General features: G+C 49.1%; 1 protein-coding gene across 2 annotated transcripts in view; it reads right to left on the reverse strand.

Annotated features, from left to right (window-relative positions):
• MDN1 (midasin AAA ATPase 1) overlaps positions 1-18701 on the reverse strand; it is a 902759-nt gene that overhangs the window by 308795 nt on the left and 575263 nt on the right. For both annotated transcript variants that reach the window (XM_082250237.1, XM_082250236.1), the window contains exon 59: positions 15802-15969. In XM_082250237.1, coding sequence (XP_082106363.1) covers positions 15802-15969 — 168 coding nt within the window. The remainder of the gene's footprint in view (positions 1-15801; positions 15970-18701) is intronic.

Genomic DNA, 18701 nt, shown 5'->3' on the forward strand with positions numbered 1-18701 from the left:
AATTAGCGCACCCGGCAGCACTGTATAAAGCAGAGGAAGGATAGAGTACCCCCAGAAACTTACCACCCGAGCTGAGTCTGTGGGGGTACTCTATCCCCCAGAGCGCCAAAACGGTCTGCCACACTGCTAGAAAGAGCCAGAGTAATTGCTGACCTGACACTAGAGGCCCCGCAGCCTCAGCACTGCATCAAACTACAGGAAATAAAACACTATGGGGAAACCAAAAACATGGCCGCTGGACTACACAAACATGGCCGCCGAAGCCAGGAATACAGAATTCACAGCAAAATGGCGGCACCACGCGGCACTGCACGGGACCCTGGACCCCAGGAAAGCATGGGACAGACACCGCCACCAGGGGCTGGTAGCGGCGCCACCCACTACTTCTCCGGCCCAGGACCATACAAGCCCCCCAGCCAAAAACATGCCAGGGAAGGGGACAAATGAGGGCACCTACACGGGGAAAAAACAGCTAAGGAGGAAAAGTATGAGGGGGTGGAAGGACACAGGAGGGGCCTACCATCTCAGAGGAGGGCCCACGACCACCCCAACAATTCCGAGGGGAAAGGAGGGGGGGGGGGGACACTACTCACCATACCACAGTCACGAGACTGGCCCTACTCCCAGCAGTCCACCACACCATCTTGGAATGGGGGTGCTGTGGCCTGAGGTACCCTGCGACAATGATCGTGACTGCTGTCGTAACCAGGGCTATGCAATCTCGCAAGTTGTTTCACTCGCCGGCCAGCCCCTGTTCAGTGGGGCTATGTCAAGGCCAACCTAGCGTGGAGCTAATAGTTGGGTCACGCTAGCAGGCCAGACTGGGAAGGGCATAAGGATCTAGAATAACCAGTGTGTCACCCAGTCCGGCTGTTGATTGTAGTTCACACAGAAACAAAAATAAAAAATCCCATTTAAAAAAAAAAAAAAATAAAAATGCTAGGACCGCAGATCCCAGCAGAGAGCCAGGTCCCTACTCCTGACTAGGCAGAAAAAAAAAACTGGAGTCTGTGACAGGAAGTCAGGTGAATCTGTGGATGTAGTCACAGACAGGAGATACATTTCCACCTGGTTTAGAAAATTCACCAATTACTATAGGGTGTCGGCTGCAAAGGTAGCCAGAACTGTCTAAGGAAGTTGAAAGGCCTTCAGCTGTTCGGAATGAGGAAGTTAAGGCCTCTATAATTTGTCCAAAGGAAGTCCTATTGATTGCTGCCTCCTGACGCCGTGTGGGCTGGGGAGAGGACGACAGTCAGATGTGTGCCTCCCGACGCTGTGAGAGCCTGGGAGAAGGATTGCTGCCTCCTGACGCCGTGTGGGTAGCGGAGGACAATCAGATGGGTGCCCCCTGAAGCTGTGTGAGCATAGGAGGGGGGAAGACCTCCTGGAGCGATGTGCGCTGAGGAGGGTAACAAGTGTGAAGACTACTCAAGGATCGTTTCTATGTGAAAAGAAACTAATGGACATTTCCTGTGTGAAGGGGAAATTAATGAAGACTGAAGACTACTCAAGGTGTGGTCTTGGACTATTTCTATGTGGAAAGAAATAAATGAACTGTTTGCTATGTGAAGAGACAAGCAAAGGAATGTGTTGTATGTGAAGAGTAAAGGGACATGTTCAATGGACATTTGTTGTGTGAAGAGAAAAACATGGACTATTGAGTGTCTGCTGTAGGATCAGCAAAGTCTGCCCAACAGTAGGTTGGAGACAGACTTCCTTAGATAGGTTGCTGTGTGTGAGAAGGTAGCCGCCCACAGTGGCAAGGATTTATTTTGTGTTTTATTTTATTTTGATGTTCTTGACGCTTGCAGTCTGGTGAAGAAAATTGCATGAATAAACCAAACTGTTTGCAACCACTTCTCGGCTATCTCCCTGTGTAAACAAACCCCCTCAAGGGGTCATCCATACCCGCCACAGAGCTAATCAACCCCACAAGTCCTACAGCAGGAAGTGATAGTATACCCTATGGGACTGCCCCAGGGGCGTAACCAAAAAGGTTTCTGCCTAGTCCTACTCCTAAAGAGACAGCATAAGGCCCAATGGTCTGAAGGCTTGAAGCTGTGTCCGTCAGTGAACAAAATAGAAAATGGGATTTTCTGTACTTACTGTACAATCCATTTCATTGATAGACACAGCTCTCCATATTCAGAACCACAAGGTTATATTGCCCCCCTACAGGTGTAGAACATTAGGCAGAAAGACTTGGCTATGCCTATAGGCAGTCCTAGCTGGTATACATCCCCCCTCTCTGCTATAGGCTTTCAGTTTAGTAACAAGCAGTGTTAGAAGTAACAAACACTCCAGAGGGGTGAGTGCTGTGTCCGTCAATTAACTCACAGAAAACTGGATTTTTGTCTTACTGTAAAATGCTTTTCTCTGATGTTCATTGACGGACAACGCTCCACATCTTCTTTGACCCTTGGGTTATGCTGCTTTCATTAGGAGCAGAACACTAGGCGAAAAGAGTTAAGAGTTTGACTAAATCCATAGGGCAGTCCCAGGGCATATACTCCCACTTCCTGCTCTAACTCTTCAGTTTTGTAACAAGTAGTGTCAGAAGACCATAAACCTCAACTCATTAGAGGGGCGGGTGCTGAGTCCATCGATTCTAGGACAACATCCCCCCGGACAACATCCCCCTAGACAACATCCCCCTAGACAATATCCCCCTAGACAATATCCCCCTAGACAATATCCCCCTAGACAATATCCCCCTAGACAATATCCCCCTAGACAATATCCCCCTAGACAATATCCCCCTAGACAATATCCCCCCCTGTTCTAGGACAATATCCCCCCGGACATTATCCCCCGGGAAAACATCCCCCCGAACAATATCTTTCAGACAATATCCCCCCTTTTGACAGCGGGCAAAGACACATGAAGATCCTTAGTTCACCCGACGTCAGAGCCATCTGCATTTGCTTTAGACTTAACATTGCACTGTGTGTCATAATTTCAGAGCAACAGGATATAGATCGCAAATGTATACAGCTTCCACTGTTATGCGGGGAATAAAAAAGCTGTGTGACATGGGGTTTCATATCCCTTGATTACAAAACGGGGCGCACTTTAAATATAAGTGCAGCTCGACGCTATCGTTAGAATCAACGATATGAACATCCACTTACGAGACAATGGGCATCGGGGTGGGGGAAATTTCAAAAGTGACCTGTCGTTGCGTCGAGTTCAGGTTCTATTTCACTTTATTGGTTGATTGCTTGATCAATTAAGATGTCAAGATGCCATGGTGTAGACCGTGGCGCGGCAGACCAATGAGAATAGTTACGCAATACTCGTATTTGACTGCGCGCGTACTGTGCAGGTAGGCTAGCACAGTGTTTCTCAACCTTTTTTCAGTCGGGGCGCCCTTGAAAAGTATTTTCTGTCTTGAGGCACCCCTGCCCAAGGTTTGATTCACGTTACTGTGTATCGCAGAAGACGCGCAGTATCATGCTCGTTCCTGACACACAGACAAATGCTCTGCTCTATAGGGGTGCCATTAATTCTTAATGACACCCCACACTTTGGCAAACATGGGGTGCTTTGGGTGCGGCACAAGTTTAAAAAAGGGTCAGGGACTTCTTTCCCTGCATTTCTGCTGGTAGGGGGAGCCCATTGAAGCGCTACACGCAGCACACATCCACACAGGGCTTGTTAACATGTCAGGTTGGAGGAGCAGTAAAACCACATGGTTGAGCTGTCTTTACTACCCTTATCTGCTCCCCCTTTAGCTGCAGAGGCAGCATCTGGGGATGTACACATGTGGTGGCTGCAGCTGGAGGTATACCCAGGGTGAATGGGGCTGCACTGCAACCACCCTGAAACTGTGTGCATGGTTGCAGTGTGGTGGTGCTGCATTTCCAGTCTTTAAACAGGAGGTGAGAAGCAACATATTGCCTCTTTACCGCCTGCCAAATGCCTCTGAAAAGTGATCTAAACAAAGATTGATTTTCAAAGTAGCAGCAGCCCTGCTGCTATCAGAAACGAGCCCTAAAAAGCAGTTCTGACGATACAGGAATGGGGGTCAGGATTAAAAGTAACATACACACACATGTATACATGCACACATACAGACGTGTGTGTGTGTGTGCGCGTGCAAGTGTCTGTATGTGTGCATGTATACATGTGTATGCATATGTGTTTGTAAATTTGTGTGTGTGTGTGTATATATATATATATATATATATATATATATATATATATATATATATATATATACATATACATACATGTGCGTGCGTGCGTGTGTGTGTGTGCGCATGTGTCTGTGTGTGTTCTTGTATACATGTGTATGGATGCGTGTGCATTTGTATGTGTGTGAATGTATACATGTGTATGCATGTGTGTGCATTTGTATGTGTGTTTGTGTGCGCGCAAAACATGTACAAACACACACATACAAATGCACACACATGCATACATGCACACACACACACACAGACATTCACACACAAAACACGTACAAACACACACACATGTATACATGAACACACAGACACATGCACACATACGGAAACATGCGTTTGTACGTGTGTACATGTGTATGCATGTGTGTGCGTTTGTATGGGTTGTTTTTACATGTGTTTGTGTGCGTGTGTTCATGTATACGTGTGTATGCATATGTATGTGCGCGCATGTGTCTGTATGTGTGCATGTGTCTATGTATACATGTGTATGCATGTGTCTGTATGTGTGCATGTATACATGTGTATGCATGTGTGTTTGTACATCTTTTTGTATGTTTGTATATGTGTGTGTGTGTATGTATGTTACTTTTAATCCTGACCCCCATTCCTGTACTGTCAGAACTGCTTTTTAGGGCTTGTTTCTAAAAGCAGCAAGGGCTGCGGCTCCTTTGAAAATCAATCCTTGTTTAGAGGGGAATATTATCCGGTGATATTGTCCGGGGTTAATTGTCCAAGAGATATTGTCTGAAAGATATTGAACAGGGGGATATTGTAAAGGGGGTATTGCCCAGGGGATACTGTCCAGGGGGGAATATGTCCAGGGGGATGTTTTCCGGGGGGGATATTGTCTGAAAGATATTTTACAGGGGAGATATTGTTCGGGGGGATATTGCCTGAAAGATATTGTACAGGGGGAGATATTGTTCGGGGGGGGGGGGGGTGTTGTCCCAGGGGGGATATTATCCGGGTGGATGTTGTCCAGAGGGATAGATATTGTACAGGGGGAGATATTGTTCGGGGGGGATGTTGTACAGGGGGAGATATTGTTCGGGGGGATGTTGTCCTGGGCGGATATTATCCGGGGGGGGGACGTTATCCAGGGGGATGTTTTCCGGGGGGATATTGTCCTGATACCGAGTCCGTCAATGATCATCAGGGAAAAGGATTTTACGGTAAGACAAAAAAACAGTTCTCTTCGTTCATTGACGGAAAGCGCTCCATATCTTCTTTGACCCTTGGGACGTCCAAAGCAGTGTCAATATGAGGGGTGGGAAGAACACAGCAATAAACATACTTCTCAAAGGCTAAACGTAGCCAACCAGGTAAAAATGGATTTTTGTAAAATCTTACCGTAAAATCCTTTTCTCTTAAGCTCATTGACAGACGCAGTCTTCTTGATTAATATCAAATAGGGTTATGCTGCCCTCTACAGGAGTAGGACTAGGCAGAAGGAAAACATTCTGGCCACACCTTAGGGGCAGTCCCAGAGGGTATATCCTCGCTCTCTCTGCTCCAGGAAGTCAGTTATGTCACAAAGCAGTGTTAGAGAATTTAACCCAACCCAACTTAAAAACAGAGGGCGGGTACTGCGTCAGTCAATGAGCTTAAGAGAAAAGGATTTTACGGTAAGATTTTAAAAAAATCTATTTTTCTCTGTCGCTATTTGACAGACGCAGTCTTCTTGATTAATATCAAATAGGGACGTCCCAAAGCAGTGCCACAAATGAGGGGTAGGATAACGGAAATCAAATTTTAATTCCAGAAGGCCCAACCGTGCCGACTAGAAGTCTTAAAGGCTCATCAAACCAAAGGATGAGACTCAACTGAAAATCCAACTGAAAAAAATCCCTCGAGGTAGACCAACAGTCTCCTCAAATTGCGGCCTGCCGAACCTTGCGGCCAAAAGAGGCATCCGCCAATGCCATCACATCAACTTTATAAAATTTTGTAAAGGTATGAACCGACGACCAGGTAGCCGCCTTGCAAACCTGGACCACTGACGCCTGATGGCGGAAGGCCCAGGAAGCACTAAGCGCCCGAGTGGAGTGCGCCTTAACAGGGAACGGAGGATTCCGACCCTTAATAGAATACGCCTGTACCACCGTCTGTCTGATCCATCTGGAGATAGTCGTGGCAGATGCAGGCAACCCCTTTTTGGGGCCATCCATGATCACAAAAAGTGAATCCGTTTTACGAAACGAGTCCGTAGTTTTCAGGTAAACCCTGATTGCCCGAACCACATCCAAGGAATGTAACGCAAACTCCCGAGGATGACTGGGCTTAGGACATAGGGAAGGCAATACAATGTCCTCATTCAGATGAAACTCTGAAACCACTTTAGGAAGAAAGGATGGATTCGGACGAAGAACCACCTTATCCCTATGAACCACCAGATATGGGGAACGACAAGATAATGCGGCCAGTTCTGACACCCTGCATGCAGAAGTAATGGCCACCAAGAAGGCCACCTTCTGGGATAACGTAAGCAAGGGAATCTCCCTAATATCTTCAAAGGGAGGTTTCTGAAGAACCGACAACACTAAATTAAGATCCCAGGGTGGTAAGGGTGCGCGCACTGGCGGAGCCAGGTGTCGCACCCCCTGGATGAAATTCCTCACCAAGGAATGAGTGGCCAAAGGTTTCTGAAAGAAGATTGCTAATGCTGAAACCTGACCCTTGATAGTGCTCAAGGACAATTTCTGCTCAACTCCCTGTTGCAGAAAGGCCAAGATTCGGGTCACCGAATAGGTACGTGGGGGAAATCCAAGAGATTCACACCACGCAATATAAGACCTCCGTGTGCGATAATAGACTTTGCTGGAAGTCGCTTTCCTTGCTTTAATTAGAGTAGGAATAACTGAAGCTGACAAACCCTTGTCCTTCAGTACCTGAGTCTCAATGGCCAGGCTGTTGAAGCCAGCTATTGTAAAGCAAGATGGAAGATCCGTCCGTGAGACAGCAGATCCTCCTTGAGAAGAAGTCTCCAAGGAGTGCCCGCGACTAGCCTCACCAAGTCGACGTCCCAGGCTCGACGAGGTCCGTCCGGAGTTACCAGGATAACTGGAATTCCCTCCACCTCTATTCTGCGAGGAAGTTCCCGCAGAAACTTGAGAGGATGGAAAGCATACCGTAGCTGATACTGCCCCAACAGGGCGATCAGCGCGCCTTTTGCGTCCACTAGAGGATCGCGGGCTACAAACCTCTGCACCTTCCTGTTGAGCCGAGATGCCAACAGATCCACATCCAGGGTGCCCCAATGTAGGCACAGCTGGTGAAATACCCCTGGATGAAGGGACCCTACCCCTTAATCCAGAGTCTGATGGATGAGATAATCTGCCTGCCAATTCCTCTAGGTGATTGACCTAAGCCACAGCCGTGGCATTGTCCAACTGGATCCGAACCGGGCTGCCCTGGAGCTGCTCGGTCCAGTAAATCAGCCACAGTCTGATCATTCTCAGTTCCCACACATTTATCGAAAACCTGGATACTATCGGAAGGAGTGACTTCCCCTGGGTGAGCATTGGAGACCGAAGCCACCAGACCAGAGACTCCCTGGTCCGCTCGCTCAACCGGATCCGATTGTCCAGGGAATCGGGATCCCGATTCCATTAGAAAAGAATCTCCCTTAGAAGAATTCTCCTGGAGGGAACTGGAAATGATCTTTGAAAAAAGTAAGAAAAACGTTCTGCTCAAGGAACGGGAACTACCGCTCCCTGTAGCATACGAATGTTGGAAGGGAAGAATCGCACCGGTAGAAGGGATGGAAACTCGATCTTGAATCCCGACCGTACGACCTCCTGAACCCCTTTGTCCGGGATTCAGGAAAGTCATGGATCTGGAAACCGGTGAAGACGTCCCCCCACCCCAGAGATGGGTGGGGGCGTACCTTCAGGCTGTATTGGTTTTATCTTCAGGTTTGGCTGAGCCGGACTTTTGTTTCCCCGACCAGCGTCCTTTAAAACCCCCTGAAGGAGCTTTGCCCTTCTCGCTCGCCCCAGCGGAGCGAACAAACCTTTTATGAGCGGAAAAGGAAGGTCCTCGTCTGTTACGAGGTCCTTTACCCTTAGCAGTCTGTGGCAAAAAAGCGCTTTTACCCCCAGTGAGATCTTTTATAATCTAATCTAGGGTGGCCCCAAACAGGCGATCCCCCTGAAAAGGGAGATTAGCCAAGGCTTTCTTGGAACCTTGATCCGCCGACCAGCACTTTAACCACAACACGCGTCTGAGGACTACTGCTGACATCGACGCATGCCCTAACAAGGGAGTTGCGTCCAAAGCGGCGTCACAAATGAACTGTAGTCCCTGTATGATCTGCTCCATCAAATCGGATGCTGCCAGGGGGATACCTCTCCCCTTTAAGTCACGGCGTAACAACTTGGCCCATTCTGTCAATGTTTGTGAAACTAAACCAAAGGCCACCACTGGCCTAAAGGCTGATCCTATCAGGGAAAAAACAGAGCGGGATTCGGCTTCCACCTTCCGATCCACCGGATCCTTAAAGGACGGAGCGTCCTCCAACGGGATAACAGTGGCTTTATTTAATCTGGAAATCGGTGGGTCCACCACTGGTGGTACCGTCCATTTTTTAATGAGGGATTCCTCAAACGGATAGCGCCTAGCAATGCGTTTGGAAATAGCAAGAGTTCGTTTGGGATGATCCCATTCCTCCTTAATCTTATTACCAAAGCATTTGGGTAAGGGAAAAACCTTCACCATCTTGGTAGGCTTACTAGTACCAAAGGGAATTTCCGTCTCGGTTACCTCTGCCGGTGTAACCTCCAATCTTAAGGTTTCCCGGACAGCTACAACTAGTGCGTCCACCAACGCTTCTTCTTGCGCTATGGCGGAGGCAGGAACGTCCTCCTCACTGTCTGAGGAGACATTACCTGAGACCACAGCCCCAGAGGAGGGACCTGCAGCTGCAGTGACCAGCTCAGAATCCGAATCTGAAGTATCAGATGAAATAGGGGTAGGCGGGGGTCGCTTTCTTGACCCCCGTCCCTGACAGGCCACCTCCACCCGGGACACCAAAGACTCCAAAACTGTAGATAATGCATCAATTACAAGTGGGGTACTGGAGGGCCCTGCAGCCACCTCGAGGGGATCAGGTGGGGATACATGTGTGGCAGGGTCCATGATATACAAGACACTTGCCAGCAAACAAAAAAATAATTGCAAAGAAAAAACTTTTTGTAATCCCCCAGCGCAACAGCGCCCCTCAGTGTACCTGTTCCGGACCCCACAGAGAGAAAGAGAGAGAGAGAGAGACCCCAAGGCTCACCACCTGATGCACAGAAGTTTTATCCACCTGCTTTCAGCGCTGTCTTGTTACAGACAGGAAGTCTTTTAGCACTTTTCCCGGGTAAAGGAGGCGGCTCCGCCCCTTTACACGCCTCTCGACGCTGCCCTGCTCCTCCTCGAGGTAACTGGGCGTTTTCAAAATGGCCGCCCCCATGCAGGAGACACGAGGCTACGCCAAAATGGCGACCTGCGAAAGATGGCGGCGGCCTGTCACCTATGGGAAGATGGCGGCGGCCTGCGGAGGATGGTATCGGCCTGTGCGGCCTGCGGGAGGTGTGGGAGGATGGCGACCTACGGACGGATGGCGGCCTGCGGATGGCGGTAATCTAGGCCCAGGCATCGGCCTGTATTGCAGCCTTATGATCAGGTAGGATCTATCCCCCATACATGGCCATCATTCACAGTAATGCCAGCCACTGACTTCAGTCATGATCCTTAAACAGTGCACCCTCATACAGTGACCTTAGATAGTCAGCTCCCAAACCAAGCCTCCTGGTTTCCTATACACAAAATCACACTCAAATGGGGGATTTGTAACACCTGTTATAGGATAGTGACCATCCCAGGGAGGGGCCCGCGTCCACCAACACACCCGTAGGGGGAGAGGGGGAACATTTTACTCACCATACCGGAACCAGGCGGGCGCCAACTCCTGACAGAACCCCTCTCCACCGAAGTGGGGGGGCTGTCGACCAATACGAACGCCGTGACTCAGTTTCCAACTGGTCGTTGGCGTCCAGGCGAGACGTTTAACTCGCAGGGTCAGTCCCTGTCCAGTGGGACTATGTCGCGGCCGACCCAGCGCGGAGCTAGGGCCTGCACGCGCTCGCAGGCTGACTGGGGTGACCACTGGATCTCAGTATCCAGCCCGTCGCCCAGTTTCAGCATACTTGCTTGAAGATCTCACAGGAACAACTGGAGAAAAAAGCTGCCTAAAAAAGTTTATAAAAAAATCTTGCCAGGACCAAAGATCCCAGCAAGGAACTTAGGTCCTTACTCCTAACTAGACAGAAAAAAACTGACTTCCTGGAGCAGAGAGAGAGAGGATATACCCTCTGGGACTGCCCCTAAGGTGTAGCCAGAATGTTTTCCTTCTACCTAGTCCTACTCCTGTAGAGGGCAGCATAACCCTATTTGATATTAATCAAGAAGACTGCGTCTGTCAATGAGCGACAGAGAAAACAGGAACTTACAAAAGAAACAACTTGAGCTCACTTGGCAAAAATTTACACCCTCAAAAGGACTAATCCTCTTCAACAGTAACCTGCAAAACCTTGCGGCCAAACGCGGCATCAAAAGATGTCAACATATCTACCCTATAACATTATGTGAAAGTGTGCAGGGACGAATAGGTGGCCACCTACTCTGACGCCAGATGACGGAAGGCCCAAGAGGCACTAAGCACCCTCGTAGAATGCGCCTTAACAGGAAAATGGAGGATCCTGACCTTTGATACAATAGGCCTGCACTACCGTCTGCCTGATTCATCAGAAATGGTCACAGCAGACACGGCCAGCCCCTTAGGGAACCATCCTTAAGGACAACCAGGGAATCCGATTTTTTAGAACGACTCCGTACACCCTGATTGCCCGAACCACATCGAAGGAATATAAAGCAGAACACACAGTAAGCAATACAAGGCTTTTTTTAATGGTGGTTACTGAAAACCGACAGCACCAAGTTGAGATCCCACGAGGGCAACAGAGACCATACTGGGGAGCCAAGTGGCAAACCCCCTGAACAAAGGTGCGAACCACAGAAAGTGCGGCCAAAGGACTAAGAAAGCAAACCACGCCCTTGATGGTACCCGAGGCCAGGTGCTGCTCAAAACCTTGTTGGAGGAAACCAACTCCGATCAACGAAAAGGAGCGGGAGGGAGCCCTAGGGGATTCACATCCACAAAGTATGTTCCTTAAAGGCGATGGTAAGTCTACCTAAAAGTAGATTTACTAGCTTGCAGCAGCGTGGGAATAACCGATTCAGACAAGCCTCTAGCCTGCAGCACCTGGCATCCATGGTGACCACCGTCTAGTACAAGGGAAGGAAGAATAACCATGTTGAAGCACCAGAGAGCAAAGCCACTGAAGCAGGGACCTTCTCGTACCATGGCTCAACAGGATCAGATTATCTAGAGACTGAATTCTCGCTTCACATAGCAAGAAACTCTTTTGCAGAGGTCGTGTGAACAGATTTTCGAACTTGTAACATTGGAAAAACACCCTGGCTGAAGTGGAGTCCAGAACAGACCCAGATAGTCCAACTAGGTGGATGGAACCAAGGGCAATAACTGGAAATTAAATTTCCAACCAAACTCCTACAGAGTCCGCGCAGTAATCTCCCGGTTTTCCTTCAGAACAGTCGGAGACTCTGCTCATAGAAGATCATATCATCCAGGTAATACAGTACCGCAATCCCCGCCTTGCTCGGAGTTCCAAGACATTGATCGGGAGGCTGGACTCTTCCAACGTCCAGATCCCCTGAGCAGAATGCTTGCCAAGGATGCCTCCCCAGCCGAACAGGCTGGCATCCTTGGTGACCACTGTCAAATACAAGGGGAGGAAGGATTTTCCCAGCCGATGCGCTGGACAATGAAGTCACCATATCAGGGACTCCTTTGTGCCCCCGACTCAACCGGATCGGATTGTCCAGAGACTGCGGAGTCTTGGCCCATTTGGTCAGAATTTCCCTTTGCACCCGCATGCAAATCCAGAGGGATGACCATTTCTTGGACAACAGGAGGAAAATTGCAGCCTGCAATTTCTAGAGATTGGCCAGAGGAAGGGGAACTCTGGTTAAGGTCAAGTCCAGAGTCAGGCCCAGATAGTCCAGCTTTGTGGACGTAACCAGAGCAGACTTCTGAAAATTCAAAATCCAGCCGAACGCCTGCAGAATTCCTATTGCAATCTCCAGGTTATCCACCAGAGCGCAGAGGGAGACCCCGCTCGCAGATAGAGATCGTCCATGTAGCCCAGTAACGCGATCCCCCGCTGCCGTAGCAAACCTAGCAATAGGCTAACACTTTTGTGAAGACCCGAGGAGCAGATGCGAGACCAAAGGGTAACCTCACAAACGGATAATGCTCCTTTCACAGCAAAGCTGAGAAACTGCTAGTGACTGGCACATATTGCAAAGTGACTGTAGGCATCCTTGAAATCGATAGAAGCAAGGAAATCCCCCTGGAGGCAAGGATGCGACCAACGTTCGAATGGACTCCATTCTGAACTTCTGTACCCGCACAAAGCAGTTTAGCGCCTTAAGGTCCAGGACTGGACGCACTTTGCGTTCCTTCCTGGGAACAGGTTTGAGTAAAAACCCTGAAAACATTCCGGGGTCAGAACCGGGACAATCCCCCCTTGAAGGAATAGGTCATGTACTGCCCCAAAAAGGCCCTGTGAAGGGATAAACGTTATAAAGGGAGGTGCTGCGCTATGTGGTTTAGAATAAATGAATGCAGTGAGGATAACACTAAGTGGTATGACCAGTGCAAGTTGATAAATAATCAAAATACAAAAGTAAATATCCAATAATTACTAAAGTGCTGTGCTAAGTCCTGTGCTAAGTGAATAAATATTCAATGCAAATAAATGGATGAATAACTACGAATAAAAAATCCCAAAACATAAATAATCCAAATGTACATATAAGTAAATGGTGATGTGCGTGATAAAAATGTATCTCCAAAATCTTAATGTGCAGCTTGAATTAATTAATAATCAATATGGTCAAACACAGTGACTCAGTACACCGAAAGTGCAAAAGTGCTCAATCAGGTGCCAACAAATGCAGGTAAAAATACATGAGCATAATAAAAAAATTGTGACTGATTGTATTAGTGACTGAATAAATCAAGTGCTCTAGTGCTCAATCCGGTAACTTCTATGTGACTGAGAGCCAATCTTCGGTGTGCGTGACACCTTTGAGCGTTCAAGCGTCTTACCTTGCCTCTGTAGAATTACAGCATGTGATGCATCTCCTCGGTTGCGGCTTCTCATAGGAAGTATTGTGTCCTTTCTAATTAAATTTGGTATTCTCTGTGTGATTTATGTAAAAAATAATGTGGGAGGTCCATAGCGTAATCCAGTTTTTAACAATGATTTTTATTAAGATAACAGCGGGGTACTCACTTTTAAATGGTGTGTGTATACAAAGTATCCACAAGCGCTGAGCTCGTTCTGACATGCCTTCCGGTATTCTGGTGCCCTACACGTCACGTCACAGCACGTGACTTCATCAGGGGTCCCCTGATAACATCACAGAGGCATCACAGATAAACTGCAGCCCCTGGACCAACTGGTCCACCGGCCCCGCAAAGGCAGGGGGTAGCTGCTCACCCTCCAGGTCATGGCACAGAAGCTTAGCTCACTCAGTCAGTGATTGTGACACAAGGGCAATGGTGAAGACCAGTCTGAGTGCTGGGCCAGCCACAGTGAACATACTGCAGGACACAGCCTCCGCCTTTCGGTCAACAGACTCCTTAAAACTGGTGATTCTTCCACCGGAATCATGGTTGCCTTACTAAATCTGGAAACAGGGGGATCCACCACTGGTGGAACAATCCACTTCTTAAGAAGGGACTCTTCAAAAGGGGTACCTCATTGTGAATCGCTTAGGGATCACAAAGGGACTCTTTTGCGACAAATCAAAAAAAGGGAAGGATCAGAATCTGATGAGACAGATGAAGCCGGGGAAGGCAGGGGGCGCTTTTTACTACCCCACTGCCCAAAATCTACCTCCAGTGAATCAATAGATGGTTGGGACCAGGAGGCTCAGAGGGGGTCAAGGTGGGGAAATGTGCTCCAAGGACTTAATGAGGAATAAGGGTACCCCACAAAAGTGCAAAAAGACACGGCCAAGGGACACTCCCACCATGCTGGTAACACCACTCGGTTGCCAGCCACAGAGCAACCCCTGATCCTTCAACAGAGAGAGGGAGAAGACCACACCAGACTCACCAATCTACCAGGCTTAAAGAACTCCACGTGCAGCATTCAGGAAGGAAAGTGGCCCAGGAGTCAGCACCAGGGGATAAGGAGGGACTCCACAGCAAAAATGGCCACCCAGAAAGCTCCACAGTAATGGTTGCCATTCATCTCAATGTCGGACTAACGCAAAATGGCCGCTGCGGCTACACTGGGCACTAGCCTATAAAGAAAAAAAGCTACAACAAAATGACGACCCCACAAGGCTCCCAGGAGGGATACCTGGGCCCAAGCAAGACAAAGCAAGAAGGGGGGCCATGGCAGGAGCCCCCCACCAGGTACAGCCCCCCTCACAGCGGAACGCGCGGTCGCAGGAGGTGCACCCCTGCCCCCACCGTCAGTACAGCACCCTGCCCCAGGAGGTAGCCAGACCACTATACAACCCCAGTATAGGGGGATGGGGGGGGGGGGGGGCAGAGAGGGGAAATGGGTAACTCACAAGACCATTAGACTCAAGGGGGGGGGGGCTAAAGGGGAAGGAAGGGAACCAGGGGATCCGACAGTCGCAGGGAGGGGCCCGCGTCCACCCCAAAACCTTCCAGGGGGAGAGAGCTGCTCAACATACCAGGAACCAGGTGGGCACCGCTTCAGACAGAACCTCCTCGCTATCAAAATGAGGGGGCTGTCGGCCAGAAGGAACGCTGGGACGCAGGCGGAGACCCGGTCGTATGCGACTTAACTCGCAGCCCAGCCCCCGTTCGGTGGGGCTATGTCGCAGCCGACCTAGTTCGGAGTTGAGGTCTACGCTTGCTGGCCAGGGTGGGGTGACCACTGGATCTAGCTCATCCAGCCCGTCGCTCAGTCCGGCAGTTGATTGTAGATCTCGCAGGAAAACACCAGGAGAGAAAAAATATCTGATAAGAAAAAATTGCCAGGACCAGAAATCCCAGCAAGGGACTAGGTCCTTACTCCTGACTAGGCAGAAAAAAAAAAAAACTGACTACCTATAGCAGAGAGGGGGGGAGTATACCTCCTTGGACTGCCCATAGGCATGGTCAAGTTTTTTCTGCCTAGTGTCCTACTCCTGTAGAGGGCAGTATAAACCAATGGTTAAGAAGATTAGGAGATGTGTCCGTCAGTGAACGAAAGAGAAAACCTGCTTTATTCACAAATTTTTCCGTCCCCTAAGGCATTCCCATCTCTACCCTCCCCCCTCTGAGTTCTACTTTGCAAGGCATGACTGTGACAGATTCAGGTGCACACGCAGGTTGTAGGGAGAACACAAATGATGCCTAATGTAAAACATTAAACTGTTTTGGTAAACCTTTGGAAATCCCATGCCCTGGATATCAATAATAGAGCAAAATAAATACTGAAGTCCCATATTTTACCTTCACAGAAGGTTCCAGAAGAACTTGAGTGGTGCTTCCATCTGGAAACGAGATTGGTTTCCAGGATGACCAGTAATCTGGATCAGTGCTCACAGTACTATCCCAGAAAGATGAAAATACGCAACATATAAGCTCGAACCATAGTAATGCAACATCCCCAGAAGTAATCTGCAAAAAGAGACCATTATTCAATCAAGTATCATATGAAATATAACACACATACTAAAGACATTTTTGTCTTGGAAAGAGTGGAAAGGGATTAGAGTATCCATCAGGTTTTTAATGCGGTCTGTGCCCCCATTTAGGAGATACACCTTCTCGATTTGTTCGCTTTTCTTTGGTCATTGAAAGTAAAAAGAAAATCTTAAAAACTGTGGATTGTCTTCCAGAACCACAACAAGGGGCCGATCTTCCAATAAGAACAATAGATCTGGTGACAACCAGGGATTCCCTCTCTTTGGAGGAATTTTCTCTCCTTAACTCTTTTTAAATATGGGACAGGAAGTGAATGGAACTCTCACCAATGGGACACACGTAGCAATAAAAACCTGACAGAAGTTATAACCAACCCTTACTCTATCCGAAAAAAGTTTTGTCTTTGGTTCTACTTTAAAGTATGCACTTCTCTTTCTCAATGAAACATTCTGCAGATTAACACAGACAACCTGACGAACCAACATATACTTTTATATTCTAGAGAAACTGAAGAGCCCTAAAACAGCATTGAGGTAAGCAGCTTGTAGGACAAGACTACCAATTCAAATACCATGTTGGGAAGAGTAGAGAGAATGTGTAAAGGGGTCAAACAGCTGTTCTGAGCAACCAATTCAGGCCCCACTGGTTCTAGACATTGCCAGTCAAGGGAGTCTAGCAGCCAACAGATGTAAATGTCAGGCAAGGCTAAAACGTGAAGTTCTATCTAGAACAGGATCTGATCTATATCTCTTGCTGTAGAGACTTCCGGTTCCTCCCTCATGGTTGATGTACGCCACTGCTGTATCGTTATCCAACCGAATCAGAAAAGGATGACTAAGCAAGAGTTTAATGCTGCAGAGACTGCCAAATCACCAAAGGCACTAAAACGTTAATTGGGAGGAAATATTTCCCAAGATAACCAAATCCTCTGCACAGATAAAGGTGTCCAAGACTGCATTCCAACCGAACAGGCTAGAATCTATCACATGGTCTGCAATTAAACTGAGTAAATGAGACTCTTGAAGAGGGTTACCATTAGATTCAGGAGTCTCATGCTAAAGCAGTGGTTCTTAACCTTGTTGGAGGTACTGAACCCCACCAGCTTCATATGTGCATTCACCGAACCCTTCTTAATTGGAAAAGTAAAATATGATTTTATGAGTCTAGTCTCGGGAGGGGCACTGCCAGAAAATAAGGTGTTGTTTACAGAACTGAATTAAACGTATCATACAAAGTAAAATGTACAGAGGTCAGTAGGCTGTAGGGCAGCGTACAGAGGTCAGTAGGCTGTAGGGCAGTGTGCAGTAGTGAGTAGTTTGTAGGGCAGTGTGCAGTGGTCAGTAGTTTGTAGGGTAGTGTACAGAGCTCAGTAGTTTGTAGGGCAGTGTACAGAGGCCAGTAGCATGTAGGGCAGTGTATACGGGTCAGTTGATTGTAGGGAAGGATAGAGTGGTCAGTAGGCTGTAGGACGGTGTACAGAGAATAGGGCAGAGGACAGGAGTTGACAGGACAGAGGATAGGACAGTTTACAGGGATCAGTAAAGCCACACACCAGGGGGCTGGGAGGGCACACACCAGGGGAGGGTCAGGAGGGCACACACTGGGGGGGGGGGTCAGGAGGGAACACACCGGGGGGTTATGAGGGCACACACCAGGGGGTTGGAAGGGCATACACTGGGGGGAGGGTCAGGAGGACACACACTGTGGGGGAGGGTAGTGAGGGCACACACCAGTGGAGAGTCGGGAGGCAACACACTGGGTGTCAGGAGGGCACACATTAGTGGTTGGGAGGGCACACACTGGGGGGGGGGGGGTTGGGAAGGCATACCATGGGGTATCAGGAGGGCACACACTGGGGGGAGGGGTGGGAGGGCATACCATGGGGTGTCAGGAGGGCACACTGGGGTGGGGTTGGGAGGGCATACCATGGGGTGTCAGGGGGGCACACACTTGGGGGGGTTGGGAGGGCATACCATGGGCTGTCAGGAGCGCACACACTGGGGTGGGGGGTTGGGAGGGCATACCATGGGGTGTCAGGAGGGCACACACTGGGGGGAGGTGTTGGGAGGGCATACCATGGGGTATCAGGAGAGCACACACTGGGGGGGTTGGGAGGACATACCATGGGGTGTCAAGAGGGAACACACTGGGGGAAGGTGTTGGGAGGGTATACCATGGGGTGTCAGGGGGGCACACACGGGGGGGAGGTGTTGGGAGGGCATACCATGGGGTATCAGGAGGGCACACACCAGGGGGCATTCACAATGCTTATTGAGCTAAATGAAAAGGACATGCATTTCCATTTGTCAGCTAACAGCACCTCTATGCTAAGCTGCAGTAACTCAGCAGACTTAGCATAGAGGTGCTTGCAAACTAATCCACCATGTACAGCTAGCTGAGCCTACCTCCAGGAACATTCACTCGGCTCCCTCTGCTCAGCTTCTCACACTTCCCTCTTCCAGGCAGGCGCGATCTCTGTGGCGTGGTCAGGTACATCCCCATCCCGCCCACTCAAGCAGCAAGCAGCCTGCAGGAGATAGGCTGGAAACCTGCTGGGGGAGGTACAGGGGGCAGAGCGTTAAGTGTCTATGTGTAATGGCTGTGAGTCGTCCCGACCGCAGCTCTGATTTCCCGGGGGGGGGGGGGGGTTGGCCTCACAATCAGTAATATTTTCTCGGGGGGAGCAATTGCCCTGTTGCCCCCCC

The sequence above is a fragment of the Pelophylax lessonae genome (genome assembly GCF_965119305.1).
Source record: "Pelophylax lessonae genome assembly, chromosome: 3".
Taxonomy (NCBI): Eukaryota; Metazoa; Chordata; class Amphibia; order Anura; family Ranidae; genus Pelophylax; species Pelophylax lessonae.